At 31.2% G+C, this 21,912-nt stretch overlaps 2 protein-coding genes across 2 annotated transcripts; one reads left to right on the top strand and one right to left on the bottom strand.

Moving 5' to 3' along the window:
* Window positions 1-5: 5 nt before the first annotated feature.
* LOC125827649 (protein ACCUMULATION AND REPLICATION OF CHLOROPLASTS 6, chloroplastic) lies at window positions 6-4,834 on the bottom strand. Its single transcript, XM_049506959.1, has 6 exons — window positions 4,258-4,834; window positions 3,170-3,394; window positions 2,479-2,739; window positions 1,418-2,387; window positions 965-1,104; window positions 6-536 (listed from the first exon to the last, which is right to left on the bottom strand). Exons 1-6 carry the CDS (start codon window positions 4,822-4,824, stop codon window positions 243-245), a joined length of 2,457 nt encoding a protein of 818 aa, XP_049362916.1. The 5' UTR covers window positions 4,825-4,834; the 3' UTR covers window positions 6-242.
* An 8,817-nt stretch (window positions 4,835-13,651) lies between these two features.
* LOC125827640 (probable LRR receptor-like serine/threonine-protein kinase At4g36180) lies at window positions 13,652-17,134 on the top strand. Its single transcript, XM_049506947.1, has one exon. The coding sequence runs from the start codon at window positions 13,688-13,690 to the stop codon at window positions 17,096-17,098; it is 3,411 nt and encodes a 1,136-aa protein (XP_049362904.1). The 5' UTR covers window positions 13,652-13,687; the 3' UTR covers window positions 17,099-17,134.
* The last annotated feature ends 4,778 nt before the right edge of the window (window positions 17,135-21,912 follow it).

Below are 21,912 nucleotides of genomic sequence, written 5' to 3'. Positions count from 1 at the left end.
CGATAAAAATAGTAACTTATCCATCATACTCAACACTAATCCAGCAACAACCTTTGGTTTCATTATAGCATTTAACTCGAGATGAATCCTGATCATTTTTTCGACTACACTCAGCAATTCTATGATCGAAACAAAGGTACATTACAATTATGCCAAAACTAACCATTTACCTGACTTTGACAGTAAGGCAAAATAAACAAAAAGATGCACTTTACATGAAACTTTGTAAACATATACATCCATTATCGCGATTTAAGAACGGCTCCTTCCACAATTTTCCAACCGGAGTTTGCCCAGGACATGTCGTACCTAGTTGTATAGGTAGTACTGTATGAGTCATTGTTCTCCGGATGGGCTACATCAGTTAAGCTTGCTGATTCCTCGAGAGTAGCTTCCACAGTAGCACGTCGGCCATCAGCTGAGACAGTCACACTGTCAATGACAAGGTTTAAAAGCTTGTACTCCCAAAACCAACCATGCTGCGCAATTTCTGTTGCACGGTCTGTCCAAATCTTCAGCATCTGACCATCCAAAACCTGTCATTTGAACAATGTTGTCAGGCAAAATACAAAGATGACACCAGAAATTGAAAAGAGGTGGATAAGCTGCATTTGGACTACAGCAAACAAAAAAAAAGATGCTGGGTAGTTCCTCATGGAGCAACTAAACAATTGTTTGTCTAGTACTTGTACAGCAAAACAACTCGTGTTGAGCAGCTGAATTCTACAAGAAATCATTTGGCTCTTGCAAACAGTTGTGCATATGGCATTTTGCTATAAAGATAATATCATAACATTGTATAGAAATTGAAATAGAGCAGCTAACACACAATCCTACCCCTTGCTTTGGCAGGAAGTAAAATCCATTAAGAATTGTCTCAAGGCTTTCAGGTTCTATTGCCTTTCATATCATACTAGTGAAACATAATCAACACTATAAAAAGAAAGGCATTACATATTCATACCTCTGACAATCTGTTGAGACAGTGATCGGTTCCAAGAGACTGGGACTTGATATTCTGCCACTTCCGAACTATACTTTCTGCAAGCCTTGCATCCATTCTAGGAACCTCAAGAGGATTTTCAACTGGTGAGGCAGAGGCATCTGCAGTAGCAGATAAAAATTCTGAAATTCAGAAGAAAGGGAAGGTTGGAGAAAGAAAGCAGAACTGAAACCCTCACACAAGAATTTAAAAGAACCCCAGACTCAAGAAAATATAATAATAACAATAACAGAAGAAGATAATTTTTATTAGATAGCTGTACAACTACCACTTGTAACAAATTATAAGATATTTTCTCTCGAATCCAGGTCGTTGAATGAAGCAGCAGAGAAAAGAAAAAGAGCATGGCTCCATAGGTCATATTTGGCGAACCCCGAGAGTTATTTAGAAACTAAAATGGTCAGTGAGTCATACCCACATTGATGACATCCGAGGCAATGGCTGAACCAGTAGCACTAGCACTATGTTGAACTGAAGACCCATGTCTAAAGGAAGAAAGCTTCAATCCAACCAAAGTCAAGAACCCAACCGCTACTCCAGCACACATAATCTTCACACTTGCATCTTTTATTCTGTCAGTTATCACATCTTGCTCTTGATAGTTAGAACTCTTTCTCTCAGGATCCCCAACAGTCGTAATAAAATTATTTTGATCACGGAGTTCTCCAAGATCCTCAAATGGCTTGGCAATATCAAATTCATTCATCTCATTGTCGCCATATCGTCTTACGCTGCCTTCCCCATCACCAGCAGGAAAAACTTTCTGTAATGCCTGAATTGCACTAGCCTTAACACTATCAAGCACAGCTGTAGCTTCAGCTCCAATCCTTGCAATAGCTGCAGCAGCAGCTAAAGGTGAAGCACCACCACCTTCCAGCCTTTCCAAATATCTTAAAACAGTAGGGTCATCATAATAGTCTCCAAGCTTGAAAGTGACATCCTCTGTCTCTCTAAATCTGGGAAAGACCACTTCCATCAACCAAGTCTCCAAAAGCTTACATAGTCCAGGGAGAAGATCATTTTCGTTGTCATCCTTCGAGTGTTCTGCAACAAAAGTCACTATAGATGGATCTCTATAAGGGGAGTCCTCACTGTCTAGGCCCAACCATGAGCGACATCCATCGACTTCTCCAACAAGCAGTGAACAAAGGCCCCTCTCCAAAGCGAAGTCTATTTCACGGTTTTCTCTAACAGTGTAGACAGACACAGAACTGCCGTAAGCTGTAACTTTGGTCTGCTGAAGCTGCTGAAAAAGGTTATCAGCATCTTGAATGAGATGAGGTTTTTTTCCAACAAAAGCTTGAGCAACAAGTGCAAGCGCCACCCCGTAAACTTCAAAGCTTTCTGCAGGAATGTTACTTGGCGTTGCGACGAAGAGGTCCACCTTTTAAAAAGAAGAAGAGGAAAATGAAGAAAAGGAGTGAAACGAACAGTTACAAAAGAAACCAAAAATATATGAATGAAGTTAAGCCAACCTGCTCAGAAGCTGTCATCCGTAGGAAGGCCTCATTCATGAAATCTTCTCGTGTGAACCCCCCTGAAATTGCAGCTGCTCCTCCTCCTCCAACAGCCCACAAAATATTGCGCACACCTTGAAGACCCTCTGCTCTTTTCATTCGGTATTCATCACCAAGAGGAAAAGCTAGAAGTTCAAGTACGTAGCGGGGATTTATCTCTTCCAATGTCTCATCTATCTGGGATTGCAGATCAAGGGCAAGATTACTTGCACCTTCTTCCTAGAAAATGAAGGCAGAAAGTTCCACATTATTTGCTCTTCACTGTAAGCTTACAATTCCCCCCAAAAAAGGCATGCATCAGCATTCAAGCAGACGAGAGGGAAAGAAATAGTGCACAGGCACACACACCATACACACAAACATTACCAAAAGCAAACAATATCTAAGACTATTGAATGATGAATGACCAAGAAGAGCGCTATACTCATTAATAGGTAAATCAAAATGAAGTTAGCAATCAGTACAACGATACAAACCCTCTTCCACTACTAGAGTAGTTTGTTAAGAGACATTTGCAGCTGTAAAAAAGCTGTAATCATAGTGCATAAACTAAAGAAAACAACTATTTCCATGTGTGTTCCCTTTATAGAATTTCAAATATACCATCACATTCACTCTAATTTACTCATATCATCAGAAGTCACTATACCTGCAACAACTTAAGTGCTCTTTCAAGCAGTTCACAACCTTGAACAAAATCAGGAGGTGAAAGTGCCATCGCATCTCGCGAATGGTCAACATATGCGAGTGCCATAGCCAAGACCACATCTTGCTTGAATGACTTTGGCATCCGCTCTTTCAGCAAGCTTTCCCCAATCTGAAGAACTACTTCAGTCTCACCAGCTTCTTGCAAAACACACATTGCTCCCGGAACCTGTAAAAGCCATGACATTCTTTTAAATTCTTTGCATCCCACTAAAACTTTAGAATATTTAAGTTTTATAACCAACCCAGGCACAACTTTTATTACACTATCAGTTAGTTATGCATTGAGAGCTAATTACAAGTAATTTCTAGCAGTAAGTGTAGATTGATAATCTGCAAAATAGGTAAGTGGCATGCTACAACAGGTTAAATTTACACTGGTCATGTACAAAAAAAAATCTTTAATTTGCAAAACTTATACAATTACCTTTACCAATAGTAAGTGTGGTTTGGTAATCTGGAAAATAAGGAAAGCAACAAGCAACAACTCATTAAACTACATTGATCATGTTGTTCTCACTGTATAAAACCTTTTCTTATAACCGCGGAATTAGTTTTGGCCCAATCCTTAGGAACAACGCAGCCTTCAAAACTCAGAAATAAAGGGCCCGTCCCTCTATCCTTCTCCTCTTAAATACTAGGCTTAGTTCGCATAGCTGGAACCTATGACCCAAATTACAAGTCCCTCAACCTTTGCGACTTGAACTAAGCCTAGACGCTCTCATTGTATATAACTTAAAACTACAAACTTCTACAATTTATTCACTGCTACTTGCAATTGGTAATTTGGAAAATATGATAAGCAACATGCTACAATTATTAGCTATATACAGATAGTATATAATTAAACCAGGCATCTAAGATCAACCTGACTTACTTGGGGAGCCTAAGTTAACACAAATAAACTTAATGCCGAACATAAATCCAAGTTTCAAACTCCCTATAGCACTTTTCAATTAACTAAAAAAAATATTCAATTAAGAATGCGGGCAGTAAATAAAAAAAATGGAGTAATTGAAGGTAAAATGGTACTTTATCCCAGGGGACAGGAGTTAGAATAGTATCGAACTCATGCTGAGCGAGGCCTTGATTGTACTCTCTACGAGAAGTAGAGTCAGCAAGGGTTTCACAAGCAGCTTGAAGAATCTGCCGTCGGCCAATCAATGTTTCCTGACTGTATCCGTACTGCGGCGGCTTTGTAATTCTAGCATCATAGCATCTCCTGATACCGTCACCGAGGAAGTGGGCTTCAGCACCAAGCACTCTATAAAAGTCTATAGGCATTGAAATGTGTCGGTCTGAAGGAGCAACAGGAGGAGGAATAGTCGTAACGGAGGTTGTAGAAGTTGAATTCTGGAAATCCAATGAGTCGGAGGTGGTGGTGGAAGGAAGGAATTGGAAATCGGCGAGAAGACGATCCGCCCATTTACTAGCGGAGAAGTTAGTAGGTAAACTACTTGTTCCACCGGTAACACTACTAGCTCCTCCGTTAACGGCATTGAGTCTCGGCGACTTCTTACCACCGGCGGCGGCTAGTTGAAATGGTGATGAAAGGCGTGGAGTACAAATGCCAAAGCTTAGCTGTGTTAATGCCTCCATTGTTAAGGAAGCTTTCAAAATGTGCTCATAATTCATTGTTTTTACCTCTTTCAGATATTTTTTGCTCTCTCGTAATGCAATTGGGCCGACTCTTTTGATATGGGCTATACATTTCTTGTTGTTGGGCTTGGAAACTGGATCTTATGGATGGATAGTGGATAGGCCCGTTTCATTTGAATGATTAGATGGATGTAATGCTCCAATTGCACGGTTTGCTCTTTGAATGAACTGATCTTCAATTTTGAACTTATCGTAGCGGTGCATAATTTTTGAGATATTATGATGCGAAAATTTAAATGTATGTCCCGCGAAAAATTTATTTATTTTGAGGGCTGTGAATTAAAGATCAACACAAAATAAGGACAAAATTGCAAAAGACACGTTCTAACTCAACAGTTAAAGGGTTTATTATGGATGAAATTGGACGAATTGTGCTTCAAATGGGATGTTTTATAATCTTATGCGAAGGAAAATGTTTTATGGAAAATCTATTTCGTATTGAAAAATGTTTGTGACACATATAACAACTATACTATATGAAAATAAAACACGATGATAGTGTTTTGACGATCGTAAAATTGTCATATTTGTAAAGAAAAAAAAAACAAACAAATAGAGCTTTAGAAGTTACTTGCAATGTTGAAGCTGACCACTTCTATTTGACAAACACAAAAAACCAGATGACATGGAACATATCGCCATTGGCAAAACATGAAGACAACTTCAATCTCACATTCTGCAAGTACAACAATAAAAAGGACAACCTTAAATTCATTACATTAAGGGATCGGAATCAAAATCTCTCCGTACTTTTAATTATCATCGCGTTTACATCGAACCAAATTAAACTATTGAATATCAAATCTGAATAAGTTTGAATATTGCAATAATTTCATTGATATTCCGTCCTTATAATTAGTGGGTGGTCCCATTTAACACCACTAAGTATTTATTTTGTCATAGTTGACATTTATAGTCATTTGATTGACTCAAAGCATGCACCTTTTATAATTAACAACATCTTAATCATGGTCCCTAATCTTATTTACAATGTGTCTTTATCTTTTTTTTCTTCTTTTTCTTGAATACATCATTAAAATAGAGACTATTATTTCATCATTCCACCTAATTGTATGAGTAATACCATCTTAATATAATCATTTGGTTACGTGAGGAGTAATAGTAATTACCTTTAAGTATTTTTGGAGTGACATAAATAATATCAATGTATATCTTTTGTACTAGTAACTACATCTATGTATACTACTTAATTCTCCCCTATCTACATGAAACCAACTCAACACATACCACATCTCAACCATAAGCATTTGAGTAGTGGGTGATAGTGAAGAGTGGTCCAAAGAATATTGTTTATTGCATTCAACTTCCTCACATCTTAAAAGTGATATGGAGTTGAAAGAGGCAATGACAATGGAACAAGTGGACACACCAACATAAAAAGTTGTGATGAAATAAATAGAATTTCTTTCTGATGAAATGAATAGAATTTCTTTCTTAACAGAAGTTTTGGATTCGAGCTTTAGGCCTGAATAAAAAAAAATCTAGTAGTGAGGAGTAAATTGCACGGATACTTGATTTTGACGTTGTTGTTTGATGTTTGCTCGTTTTTTTTTTATTATTATTATTATTCTTTTGCATGTATACACATTTCGGAACAATTTCAAATAAAGTTACTCTTGACAAAGTCTTAACTTCCGACACAATGTCTAAAGTTTCATATGACTGAAGTTCAAACACATATGATAGTGTCAAAATAGACCGTCGGAAGTTATTGTTTCTCCTATTGTGTCTGAAGTTTCATACGATTATTGAAGTTCAGACACACATGATGACGTCCTAGCAATCTGTCTCGTGAATTTTTTATCGTATGGGGCTGGTGTTTGTCCTTTTAATAATCCAACGTGACATGAGTCCAAATTTATCGAGATACTAGTGTAGATATTGAATATCGGGTAGCAAAAAAGAGAAATTAAAAAAGTGTAATTGGACACGAAATTTAGAGGCCCCCAATTGATGATATTGATTGCAAAAATGAAAAGAAAAATGGCTTTATTTATTAATCAATCTAAACTTTAAAGAACATATATAATGAAGAAATCAGGCTAAAGGAGTGAACATCGGCTTTAATGTTTGATCCTAATTACGTGACCCTCTCAACTAGAAAACACAGAGAATCAAGTCGCATTTAATCATTTCCAAATGCACTTTTATATTAATGTCAATTAATAATAGAATTATTTTGTCAAAAGCCGCAGAAAGGTAGTAAACCCTTCTATTCAGCCCCTTTTAAAGACTACTTTTTTCATAATAAATTATATTAATTGAGTAATCTAAGAAGTAAAAACATGTTAAAATGTCCCTTAGTTGATGAGTACGAAAAAATTAATGTCACCGCACGTTTTGTCTTTGAATCGAAGATATATTCGAAATAACTTTTCTATTTTAAGGTAGGGGTAAAGTTTATATATACTCTATCTTGCTTAGATTTCAATTTATCGAATCATGATATATTGTTGTGAATATTTATCTTTGTAAAAGGTGCATATATATTGTGTCAATAAAAATAAATATAATCTATTTTAATAACGATGAAAATAAATTCGACTCAATATCTATTTGTAAAGTTTAATGGCACATTTAAATTATTTTCCTTGGAATGTATCTCCCCTAGGATGCGTTTATCTAATTTATGTACTATTACATTAGATTAAAAATTTGTTGTATAAATAAATCACTGAAGTGTTAAATTGCTAGAAAATTTGGTCAGAAAATTAAAAAAATTATAATATTTTTCTTATTTTAAAATAAACGGATCTTTTCTCAATTTTTTAGTTAAAAGATATTAAAGTTAAAAGGGTAAAAATATTTTAAAAAGTAAAATAGCATAGATAAAATATCATTTTGATCAAATTCTAGCCAAATTTTTTGGCCAAAAAAGATTTTTCCATAAATCACTTCCATCATATTTCTACTGTTGCGAATAAAAACAATTTTCTGGGAAGAGGTAAAAGGGGAAACAGACCAACAGAAAGGTAAATATAAATATAAAAAGAGAAACTCATAGGCACCTACAAAGGGTAAAAGTTATCCACATATAATTACACCAAATCAACAAATATATATATATACTAGATATAGGACCCCGTGCCAGCACGGGGCCCAAATATATATATTTTTTTATTTTAATTTATGTCATATTATGGAATTTGAGAAGTTATTGAAATTTTTATCTGATTTTAAAAATATTTTAAATTTTTAGCTATTGTGATTTGTAGTACTTTTTTTTAACATAATTTAGGAAAAAAAAATTATTACTCTGTTTGTTCTAATTTATGTGGCACACGCAGAATTTTAAATATTAAGCCTTTTTTATATGTCTCTTTAATATATTAAGTTGTTAATTATTGTATTTTATTGTATATTTTGAACCTAAATTTTTAATAATATATGTTATTTGCCATGTCCCAATTTATGTGACATTAATTGATAGATTTGTTGGAGTCGAGAGATTTATTTTGTTAATTATTGTAATTTATATTTTTTTTTTCCGTCAATTTCAAACAATATATGTTGTTAATTGATAGAATACTTTTAATGTAATTTTTTAAAAAAAATATGTGTGACTCTCCATGCCCAATTTATGTGGCACATGTAAAGTTTTGACAATTAACCAAAATTTTAATACATTTAAAAAAACATTTTTAAGTCGTTAAATTTTAAGTAATAAGTAATTTAAATTGTTGTATTATTTATTACAATTTATAATACTTTTAAAGTAGTTAAAATATTGTACAATTTATTATGATTTATAACACTTTTTTTTTAAATTTATGTCATATTATGGAATTTGAGAAGTTATTGAAATTTTTATATGATTTTAAAAATATTTTAAATTGTTAGCTATTGTGATTTGTAGTACCTTTTTTAACATAATTTTGAAAATAATAATTATTAATCTATTTGTTCTAATTTATGTGGCACATGCAGAATTTCAAATATTAACCCTTTTTTATATGTCTCTTTAATATATTAAGTTGTTAATTATTGTATTTTATAGTACATTTTGAACCTAATTTTTTAATAATATATGTTATTTGCTATGTCCCAATTTATGTGGCATTAATTGATAGATTTGTTGGAGTCGAGAGATTTATTTTGTTAATTATTGTAATTTATAATTTGTTTTTCGTCAATTTCGTCGACTATTTTTTTTATTAATTATTGTAATTTATTGTTTCTTTTTCGTCAATTTCAAACAATATATGTTTATCATATAATCCATTTTATGTGGTACCAAAAGAATTTAGAGAGTCAATTAAATTTTGTATATAAGTTTTAAATAATTAAGCTGTTAATTATTGTAATGTATAGTATTACTTATAGTATTTTTAAATATATTTAAATATTATATGTTAGGTTTTTTATCCTAATTTATATGGCATTGATAGAATTTAAAGTGTCAAATAATTGTTAATTATTGTAATAGATAATATGGAGTATTTAAGTCATTTATAGTATAGTATAATTAATATATAATATGTAGTATTTAAGTGTTATATTATGGAATTTGAGAAGTTATTGAAATTTTTATATGATTTTAAAAATATTTTAAATTGTTAGCTATTGTGATTTGTAGTACTTTTTTTTTATATAATTTTGAAAATAATATTTATTACTGTATTTGTTCTAATTTATGTGGCACATGCAGAATTTCAAATATTAACCATTTTTTATATGTCTCTTTAATATATTAAGTTGTTAATTATTGTATTTTATAGTACATTTTGAACCTAATTTTGTAATAATATCTGTTATTTGCCATGTCCCAATTTATGTGGCATTAATTGATAGATTTGTTGGAGTCAAGAGATTTATTTTGTTAATTATTGTAATTTATAGTTTCTTTTTCGTCAATTTCAAACAATATATGTTGTTAATTGATAGAATACTTTTAATGTAATTTTTTTAAAAAAATATGTGTGACTGTCCATGTCCCAATTTATGTGGCACATGTAAAGTTTTGACAATTAACCAAAATTTTAATACATTTAAAAAATAATAATTTAAGTCGTTAAATTTTAAGTAATTTAAATTGTTGTATTATTTATTACAATTTATAATGCTTTTAAAGTAGTTTAAATATTGTACTATTTATTATGATTTATAACACTTTTTTTTAAAATTTATGTCATAGTATGGAATTTGAGAAGTTATTGAAATTTTTATATGATTTTAAAAATATTTTAAATTGTTAGCTATTGTGATTTGTAGTACTTTTTTTAACATAATTTTGAAAGTAATATTTATTACTCTATTTGTTCTAATTTATGTGGCACATGCAGAATTTAAAATATTAACCCTTTTTTATGTCTCTTTAATATATTAAGTTGTTAATTATTGTATTTTTTTGTGCATTTTGAACCTAATTTTTTAATACTATATGTTATTTGCCATGTCCCAATTTATGTGGCATTAATTGATAGATTTGTTGGAGTCGAGAGATTTATTTTGTTAATTATTGTAATTTATAGTTTCTTTTTCGTCAATTTCAAACAATATATGTTGTTAATTGATAGGTTTTTTGGAGTGGAATTTTTTTTTATTAATTATTGTAATTTATTGTTTCTTTTTTGTCAATTTCAAACAATATATGTTTATTATATAATCTATTTTATGTGGTACCAATAGAATTTAGAGACTCAATTAAATTTTTTATATAAGTTTTAAATAATTAAGCTGTTAATTATTGTAATGTATAGTATTACTTATATTATTTTTAAATATATTTAAATATTATATGTTAGGTTTTTTATCCTAATTTATATGGCATTGATAGAATTTAAAGTGTCAAATAATTGTTAATTATTGTAATAGATAATATGGAGAACAATATATGTTTATTATATAATCTATTTTATGTGGTACCAATAGAATTTAAAGACTCAATTAAATTTTTTATATAAGTTTTAAATAATTAAGCTGTTAATTATTGTAATGTATAGTATTACTTATATTATTTTTAAATATATTTAAATATTATATGTTAGGTTTTTTATCCTAATTTATATGGCATTGATAGAATTTAAAGTGTCAAATAATTGTAAATTATTGTAATAGATAATATGGAGTATTTAAGTCATTTATAGTATAGTAATTAATATATAATATGTAGTATTTAAGTGTTATATTATGGAATTTGAGAAGTTATTGAAATTTTTATATGATTTAAAAAATATTTTAAATTCATAACTATATATTTCAATGTACAAGATTTTGATAAAATAAAATCTTTAAAGTTAAATTATAATGTTTTTGAAATTTAAATTATTAAAACATATATAATGATTTTATAGAAAAAATAATATCATATAAAATTAAATGAAAAGGATAATAAATTCAACTTTTACCGTGATAAGGTTGAAAAATATTATTTAAGTGGAAGGAGATGGGGCCCACGTTTGGTAGTAAATCCTAGACTCTTCTATATATAGTAATATATAGTAATTTAAGTGGAAGGAGATGGGGCCCACTTTTGGTAGTAAATCCTAGACTCTTCTTATTTAAGTGTTATATTATGGAATTTGAGAAGTTATTGAAATTTTTATATGATTTTAAAAATATTTTAAATTCATAACTATATATTTCAATGTACAAGATTTTGATAAAATAAAATCTTTAAAGTTAAATTATAATGTTTTTGAAATGTAATTATTAAAACATATATAATGATTTTATAGAAAAAATAATATCATATAAAATTAAATGAAAAGGATAATAAATTCAACTTTTACCATGATAAGGTTGAAAAATATTATTTAAGTGGAAGGAGATGGGGCCCACTTTTGGTAGTAAATCCTAGACTCTTCTTATTTAAGTGTTATATATATTATGGAATTTGAGAAGTTATTGAAATTTTTATATGATTTTAAAAATATTTTAAATTCATAACTATATATTTCAATGTACAAGATTTTGATAAAATAAAATCTTTAAAGTTAAATTATAATGTTTTTGAAATTTAAATTATTAAAACATATATAATGATTTTATAGAAAAAATAATAAATTCAACTTTTACCATGATAAGGTTGAAAAATATTATTTAAGTGGAAGGAGATGGGGCCCACTTTTGATAGTAAATCCTAGACTCTTCTTATTTAAGTGTTATATTATGGAATTTGAGAAGTTATTGAAATTTTTATATGATTTAAAAAATATTTTAAATTCATAATTATATATTTCAATGTACAAGATTTTGATAAAATAAAATCTTTAAAGTTAAATTATAATGTTTTTGAAAATTAAATTATTAAAACATATATAATGATTTTATAGAAAAAATAATATCATATAAAATTAAATGAAAAGGATAATAAATTCAACTTTTACCATGATAAGGTTGAAAAATATTATTTAAGTGGAAGGAGATGGGGCCCACTTTTGTTAGTAAATCCTAGACTCTTCTAATATATAGTAATATATGTTGAAAAATATTATTTAAGTGGAAGGAGATGGGGCCCACTTTTGGTAGTAAATCCTAGACTCTTCTTATTTAAGTGTTATATTATGGAATTTGAGAAGTTATTGAAATTTTTATATGATTTAAAAAATATTTTAAATTCATAATTATATATTTCAATGTACAAGATTTTGATAAAATAAAATCTTTAAAGTTAAATTATAATGTTTTTGAAATTTAAATTATTAAAACATATATAATGATTTTATAGAAAAAATAATATCATATAAAATTAAATGAAAAGGATAATAAATTCAACTTTTACCATGATAAGGTTGAAAAATATTATTTAAGTGGAAGGAGATGGGGCTCACTTTTGGTAGTAAATCCTAGACTCTTCTAATATATAATAATATATATATATGATTATAAAGTTTTTCTATTTAATTATATAATTAATTAACATATAAATTTTTACATTAAATCACTTAATTATGATTGACTATACTCTTTTTCTATTGAGTCAACGTTTATGGAAAACAACCTCTTTATATCATTAAAGATAAGATAAGGTTTGAATATACTCGTACTTGTTATTGTTGTTGTTTGTACCCCTCCCTTACTCAATTTATTTATTATTTTTCCATTTTCATGATTTAACTAGGTAAATATCTATCAACATTTTAAAATATATTTTTTATTTATTGATATAAAAAGAATTATAATTTATGATTTTGAAATATCATTTTCAAATATCTAAATTTTAATATTAAAACAATAAATTAATCTAATCTACTTTAGCTTTAAACCTTAGCGATCAATCATAAACACACATGAAGATATTGGCTCTTACTATCCATATAGAACAAAATTAATCAAATTGACTATTGAAAATAAAAAAATAACTCACTAATACGTAAATTAAGACAAAAAAGGGTCGTTTGATTGTGAATTAACTATTTAACATAAGTTATCTCATCATATATATAAGATAACTTATTTTATCGATATGTTAAATGAAGGAATAATTACTTTCAATTAAAGGACAAGATAAAATAATCTTACATTTTATCCGAGATCATTATACTTTATGCCTAATAGTAAATGACTCCAAAGAGTATTAATTTGTCGTAAATATCGAATGAAATAAATATTTAGTCCCAAAATCCACAGTGCATAGCTCAACACATGGCGTTAGTCTTTGTCAGTGCTGCTTCTTCTTCTCCTTCTGAAACTGAAACTTTTTTTTTGTTCAGCTCATACGCTCCTCTCTTCCCCACTTCCATAACAAACTCCATTAACACTCACCATTCTTGATTCTTCCCCCATTTGATCTTCTTCTTCTTCTTCTTCTCTCTACCCTTACCCACCACCACTCTTTCTCATGTCAACGGCTACTTTTCTTCTCTCTCCGCCATTGGTGGTGGTGGCACTTACATTGCTATTTTCCTGTGTTTTTTCCATGGCCGAAAACGTTACAGAGACGGAAATGGCAGCCTTAATGTCGTTCAAACGGAATTTGGAAGACCCACTTGGGGTATTAGACGGTTGGGATTTTTCTACCACATTAGCTCCGTGTGATTGGCGTGGGGTTCTGTGTGATGCCGGCAGAGTTCGTGAACTCCGCCTACCTGGGTTGCAGCTGAGTGGACGGCTAACTGACCAGGTTGGTAATTTACGCCAGCTACGGAGGTTAAGCCTACATTCTAACAACTTTAATGGTTCTGTCCCACGCTCTTTAGCTCAATGTGCTTTGCTACGCGCTGTTTACTTCCATTACAACTCTTTTTCCGGTGAACTCCCGCCGGCTATCTCGAACCTCACTAATCTTCAAGTTTTAAACCTTGCTCACAACTTCCTCTCCGGTCATGTCTCTGGTAATGTTCCAGCAAGTCTTCGGTTTCTCGATCTTTCTTCGAATCTCCTCTCCGGTGGCATTCCGGGTAACTTTTCAGCTGGTTCTCAGCTCGAACTGTTAAACTTGTCGTTTAACCGGTTCTCCGGTGAAATTCCGGCGAGTATCGGAGCTTTACAGAAGTTAGAGTATCTCTGGCTTGATTCTAACCAACTTTACAGCACTATACCTTCAGCAATCTCTAATATTTCCACATTAATACACTTGAGCACTAGTGATAATCATCTTCAAGGACTAATCCCAGCAACAATCGGTTCACTTTCCAGTTTACAGGTAATCTCATTGTCGCAAAATCAACTATCTGGTGTGGTCCCTGCATCGTTTTTCTGTCATGGGTCAGTAAATGCTCATGCTATTAGGATCATTGAGCTGGGTTTCAATGCAATCACGGGTTTAACTAAACCTGGGAATGCAACATGTTTGAGTGCTTTAGAGGTCTTGACCCTTCACGGGAATCACATTAATGGTGTTTTTCCTGAATGGTTGACGAATTTTTCGTCGTTGAAGGTTCTTGATATCTCCTGGAATGCAATTTCTGGAACTCTGCCAAATGATATAGGGAATTTAAGGTTTCTTGAGGAGCTTAGACTGGGTAACAATACATTAACTGGTGATATTCCTTCTAGTATTGTGAACTTTGGTTCATTGGGGGTACTTGATTTAGGTGGAAATCGGTTTTCTGGATTGATTCCACAGTTCTTGGGTAAATTGACAGGGTTGAGAATGCTGTCTCTTAATGGGAATCGCTTTTCTGGTTCGATCCCGAATAGTTTGGGGAGTCTTTATCAGCTAGAGTTTTTGGATTTGAGCATGAATGGTTTGAATGGGAGTTTGCCTCAAAACCTTATGTTGCTTAGCAATTTGACTAGTTTGAATTTGTCCAGCAACTTGTTTTATGGTGAAATTCCAAGAGGAATTGGAAGCTTGCATGGGTTAGAGGTTTTAAATGTTAGCAATTGTGGGTTCTCAGGGAACATTCCGACTAGTATCGGAAGTTTGTTGAGGTTGACAACTCTTGATGTGAGCAAGCAAAACCTATCTGGTGAATTACCCTTTGACATTTTCGGGTTGCCAAGTCTACGAGTTGTGGCTTTACAAGAGAACATGTTCACTGGGGATGGTCTTGAAGGTTTTAGCAGTTTATCTAGTCTGGAATATTTGAATCTGTCATCTAATGCCTTTTATGGGCAAGTTCCGAAGACATATGGTTTCCTTACATCCTTGAAAGTTCTTTCTATGTCTAAAAGTGGTATTAATGGCTCAATTCCAGCAGAGTTGGGTAACTGTTCAGGCCTTCAAGTGCTTGAGCTTCGAGGAAATAAGTTAACAGGTCAAATTCCGAAGGATTTCTCACATTTATCTCATCTAAGGAAGCTTGATTTGGGCCACAATGGATTAACCGGGGAAATCCCTGAAAACATCTCTAATTGTTTGTCTTTGGCTACTCTCTTGTTGGATTCTAACCACATCTCAGGTCACATACCAGAGTCGTTGTTGAAATTATCAAACTTGGAAATGCTGGATCTCTCTTCAAATAATTTGAATGGATCAATTCCTTCAAGTCTGTCTCTGATTTCCAGCCTGAGGTACTTGAATATTTCTCATAATCATCTCGAGGGTGAGATTCCAGAGGCGTTGGGTTCTCGGTTCAAGGACCCTTCTTTGTTTGCTGCGAATAATGCTTTGTGTGGAAAGCCATTGAAGAAGTGCAATGACGGTAAAAGGAAAAGAAAGAAGTTGATCTTATTCATTGTTTTGGCTGCTGTAGGGGCCTTTTTCGTGGCAGCGTGTTGTTGTGGGTACATCTACAGCCTTATACTTTGGCACAAAAAGTTAAGAGGTTCATCTGAAGGGAAGAAGCGAAGCCCAGGCCGTGCGAGTTCAGGAGGAGAAGGGGGCCGTGGAAGCGGAGAGAATGGAGGTCCAAAGCTTGTTATGTTTAACAACAAGATCACTTATGCAGAGACTTTAGAAGCGACACGACAATTTGACGAGGAAAATGTGTTAAGCCGTGGAAAGTATGGCCTAGTATTCAAAGCCACTTTTGCAGATGGAATGGTCTTGGCTATCCGCCGCCTTCCTGATACATCAATCGAAGTGAACACATTCCGCAAGGAAGCTGAATCCCTCGGCAAGGTGAAACATCGCAATCTGACTGTTGTTCGTGGATACTATGCAGGACCGCCACCTGATGTTCGATTTGTTGTGTACGATTACATGCCTAATGGAAATCTTGCCACACTTTTACAAGAGGCATCTCATCAGGATGGCCATGTGCTCAATTGGCCAATGCGCCACCTGATTGCTCTTGGCATTGCTCGTGGCTTAGCTTACCTTCATTCAGTTTCATTGATTCATGGGGATGTAAAGCCACAAAATGTATTGTTTGATGCAGATTTTGAAGCTCATCTTTCGGATTTTGGTTTAGATAAACTAAGCCTAGTAGCAACCCCAGCAGAGACTTCAACATCTTCCACCCCTGTTGGGACTCTAGGCTACATAGCACCTGAAGTGGCATTAACTGGACAACCCACAAAAGAAGCTGATGTATACAGTTTTGGGATTGTATTGTTAGAGATACTAACAGGAAGAAAGCCAGTAATGTTCAACGGGGACGAGGACATTGTCAAGTGGGTGAAGAGACAACTACAAAGAGGCCAAATTTCAGAATTGCTCGAGCCGGGGTTGCTTGAACTGGATCCTGAATCATCAGAATGGGAAGAGTTCTTGTTGGGAATCAAAGTTGGTTTGCTTTGCACCATGCCTGATCCTCTTGAAAGACCATCGATGACTGACATTGTATTCATGCTCGAAGGCTGCAGAGTTGGTCCTGACATTCCTTCTTCAGCTGATCCTACAACTCTTCCTTCACCAATGTGATGAAAATTCAATTCTTTGCAATGAAATCAATTTGCAAGAAAATGTCCTTCATTTTTCTCAGTTCAATGTTGTTCATGCATTTCTTCAATGTATTGTTACTCCATTCATTATCATTTTGTTTGTACATTGTTCATTCAAGAGTTGGCTGGTTTTGTGCAAGTATTATATTTCAAGTCTATTTTCTCAATGGCTTTTGCAACCCTTTGACTCTTTTCTGTATTTACAAATAAAGATCTCACCTTTCTTCACCATTGTGAAGTGGGAGAACTCCTATATTTCTTACTCAAGGAGCAAATGTATAGTTTCATTAGGCACATGTTCATGATAATGTGTGAATCAATTAAATAGATATCACCAACCATTACTACAACAACAATAAACCCAGTATAATCTCATAAAATTGAGGTTTAGAGAGAGTAAAACTAAAGTGTGCGCGCATATCTTATCATTATGTTTTCAAAGTAAAGAGACTGTCTTCATTAGACCTTCGGCTCAAGCAAATCAAAACATTAATCAAAAGGAAAAGCATGACAGCTAATAGCAAAGTTGTGAAGCATATATGCAAGGAGCATATTTCACCAACATTAGTGGGACTCTCTCATAAAACTTCAAATTCCAAAAATCAGAAGTTCAAAAAAGATTTAAGTTTCAACTTCAAAATTTATGTTCAAACGCTAACTTATGATTTACCTCATGATATATAATTATATGAATATCTATAACTTATTTTTTATCACAAATTTAAAAGACATTTTTTCTTGATTAATCTTTGTTTTTATTCGGGACGGAGAATACAATATAATTCAAGAAAAACAAATAGAGTACATCATTACTTGTATATGGTTACTAATTATGTTGTGTAGTTAATAAAGTGGTATGTATGTACTTTTTTATAATTCAGAAATCAGGGAATCAAGTGGACCAAAAACATGAATTCCCGCCAAAAGAGTAATGAAAAGAATAAAAAATAGATAGAATAGGTACAAGTGGAAAATACGAGTATTATAAATAAGAAAGTAGCCGTTAATGTGACAGTGAAAACTGAAACCAAAAGCTTTTTTATGGGAAAAGGAAATTGTAGGGTCCCAAACGTTAGCATCAGTCTGAATAATGAACGTATTGAAATCCAACTAAATTTAGATAGAAGATGAAACATTTTCGAACAAAATTGATTTCGTACTTTGGATTATTGAAGGTAAATCGATCTCTTACAAAAGTGACTTCATATCGAGTAAGACTCAAACTCAAAATTTGTGACTCAAATGAAAGAGTACTTATCATTTCATCGAGACGGGAAAAGGAAATTAGGACCAATATTTTATGTGTTAATTTAGGTGAGAAGTGCTTTTACTGCTATTTGGGAATTGGTTGGTCCAAATAACAAACCACGTCGGATTTTACGGAAATAAGCTATACTTTGACTAGCTATGTGGTCCTCTGTTGTGTCTTATTGTGATAATTTGTCTTAAATATATTTAAAAAATATTATAGGTGAACAATATTTGAAGGTAAATTCAGCTCTTCGTGAATATATTCGGACACGTGCACTACTCATATTGATACTAGAAGCTCATACTCAAATTTAATGATCACATCTCAATGCAATACGAGTTTTAAAATCATGGTATTCGAATGAAAATTTAAACTAAATTTATGGAATATCTGTCCCTGTAATCCACACTATCTCAATTAATTTTACGAGATATTTGTTACCTCCGATCCGTGCACATATATATCATCGAGGAGTAAGGCTGGAACGAAACCAAGTCTTGTGAATTTCTGACTCAAACGTAAATTATGAGTCTTCAGAACAGTGTCTATATAACATCAGTAAGTACTTGACTGAAATGATGGGTCAGTGTCAGATATAAAATTTACATCGCTGTAATTTTAACCTATGGTGAATATCATTATTTATTGCATAGTATTTACTGCCACTTTTCATAAAAAGTCATCACTTGTTTGTCATTTAGAGTCAGGTTCTTTATCCACGTACAAAAGATATTTAAATTGTTATATACATACATACACCACAATAAATAAGTATATAGTACCACTATTATTTTACGGTTTTTCTAGTTATATACTTTATTAGTAATATTCATAAAAAGGAATATACATGAAAGTTTCAAGAATCAACTAGCTTAACGGTCGAAAATAATGGCAAACTGGTATATTATGGACTGCTTTGCTGGTGATGTTAAATAGAATATAATCCATGTACATACATATAGTAGCATCACGTATCATTGTAAAATATGATAAACTAGTGTACTTGGCCGCGCTTTGCGCGGTTAAAATAAAAGATTAAATATATTCTGAAATAATTAGTGTCATTACTTGACAAATATTCTAATAATAAATAATGCAATAAAAGAGAGGAAAATTAAGTTACGATTCTAATATGACCTATTCAAAGAAATTGCTCACAAAAATTATGCTACAAATTGCTAATAAAAAAAGATGAAACATAAAAGTTGATATGAAAAACTTTAGCTAATTAACGTTCATCATAGTTTCATACTGATTAAAGTTAATGATTTATAGCAATCTTATTAGTTCAATCACGATCTACTCCATCATAAATTACTCCTCATGAATCATATTAGTTGATCACTATTCTAAAAATAGTTGTCACGTATTAGTTGATCACCTTAATAAATCAAGAAAGCATTAATTGATTTTTTTCCAAATTACCTTGCAAATTAATTCCTTTTTAAAGTGTTTTGTAAAGTTTCAAAAAAGTTCTTAAGGGGTGAATTGGTAAAACTATCCACTTATTTATGATTTCTAAATATATGCGCGTAAAAAGAAAAGTCATCAACTAATATGGGACGGAGGGAGTACATGATTTTCTATTTGTATAAATGACTATATAATAAAATAAATAAATAAAGATATATGATTTCTTAATATTTGCACGTAAAAAGAAAAGTGATCAACTAATATGGGACAGACGGAGTACATGATTTTCTTTTTGTATAAATGACTATATAATAAAAATAAATAAATAAAGATATATGATTTCTTAATATATGCACGTAAAAAAAAAAGTGATCAACTAATATGTGAAGGAGGGAGTACATGATTTTCTTTTTGTATAAATGACTATTTAATAAAAATAAATAAATAGAGATATATTCGTGGTAAATCATGATTATATTTTTTTCTCCATTTCATCAATAATATACATTTAGATGAAAGACATGTTCTATTTAATATTTATAGGTGAAGATTATATTACATTCCTAACCATAATTAAGTAAATAAAATTAGAAAAATACTCTTCAAAAATGGTAAAATTCCACAAATTTTGAAGATCCATTGGTACCATTGATTTAATCTTAATTTTATATTATTCAAAATATCAAAATTGTTGAAATATGTTTAATTAGCCTGATAAATAATAATCATTTGAAAAATATGTCTTATGATTCACATACATACATAAAAGAAAAGGTAAAAGAATTTCTATTTTTTCTAAAAGAAAAATTGTTTTTTTCTTTCATTGACACAACAGCTTCCGCATATTTAAAGATCAATAATATAAGATTTATTTATTTTATCTCCAAATAGAGTAGCCTCGTATATTCAAATATTTAAAATATAAAAATATAAGATGATATTAATGTGTATCTAAATTTGTAGGAAATATTTTCTTACCGAATTTGAAAAGTACTTTTCAAAACTTATTTACTTAATTAATTATGTTTATGATTTTATTTATTTAATATAATCTTTAACTAATTAATTATGATTATGATTTTATTTATTTAATATAATATTTACCTTTAAAATTAAATAGGACATATATTTCTTATCTAAATGTATACTTGACGAAATAGAGAGAAAGATAATGGATAGGGGAACTGAATCTTATTCAAACGTATTTACTCGTTAGTCAATAATTTTAGAAAAGAAAGGTCAACAATTTAACATATTAAACAGATAAATAAAACGGAAAAAAATACATAAGAAAAAGGGAAGAGATAGAACACATTAAGGAGGTCACTGTTAATTTTTTTGTTAATGACTACTCAAGGCTGCAAAAGTAATGGAGGTGTGTAGATACCATTTTTAAAAATGATTGACATTACAATATCAACAATTTAGTAATCAACTACCTTCACAATACGAAAATATTATGTATTTTGTATAAGGGAAAAGTACTCTACGCATGAATTACCATATGTTTCACAATAAAACTAAAAAGTTATATTTATTCGAAGGCAAAAACTTATAAGCAAATACGAAAAGATGAGGTGTACTGAAAGAGACTGTTACTCTCTTAATCAGATGTCTAGTTGAATCTTGAATATGAAAAAACTCCTTAGTAGGAAGTGCTCGCTTCAAATGGAGCCTTGCGCATTGTGAATCCATATATAATCAGGCTACAATGTGGATACCAAATACAATATACAAAATCAAAAAGTATATAAATTATAAGAACATTATGTAACTTTGCATGATAACCAAAGTTCAGACGTTGTTCTCACCTTCACAATATTCCATAAAAATTAATATAATTTCCATGGGAAGATCTTTTCAAATCATTTTGAACTTCCTGCCAAATTAGACAATATAAAGTTAGACATCTTTTCTATTAACTATTAGAATAGTATTAGCAAATCATCAAATCCAAAGAAATTTATAAAGAGAAAGAAAAGATTAATGAAAATTAAATAATGAAGTATGATTTTATAGGACCTTAATATTTTGACTGTTGAAAAGCATTAATTCTGAATTTAGAATGGTAAACGATTTCTCCAATAATTATAGCCTTAATTTGAGTAAACGGTTAAGGGCTACTAATT

This window comes from Solanum verrucosum, unplaced genomic scaffold, assembly GCF_900185275.1.
Source record: "Solanum verrucosum unplaced genomic scaffold, falcon-dt-bn FXZP01000064.1, whole genome shotgun sequence".
Taxonomy (NCBI): Eukaryota; Viridiplantae; Streptophyta; class Magnoliopsida; order Solanales; family Solanaceae; genus Solanum; species Solanum verrucosum.
This window is presented reverse-complemented; position numbering and strand designations above follow the sequence as displayed.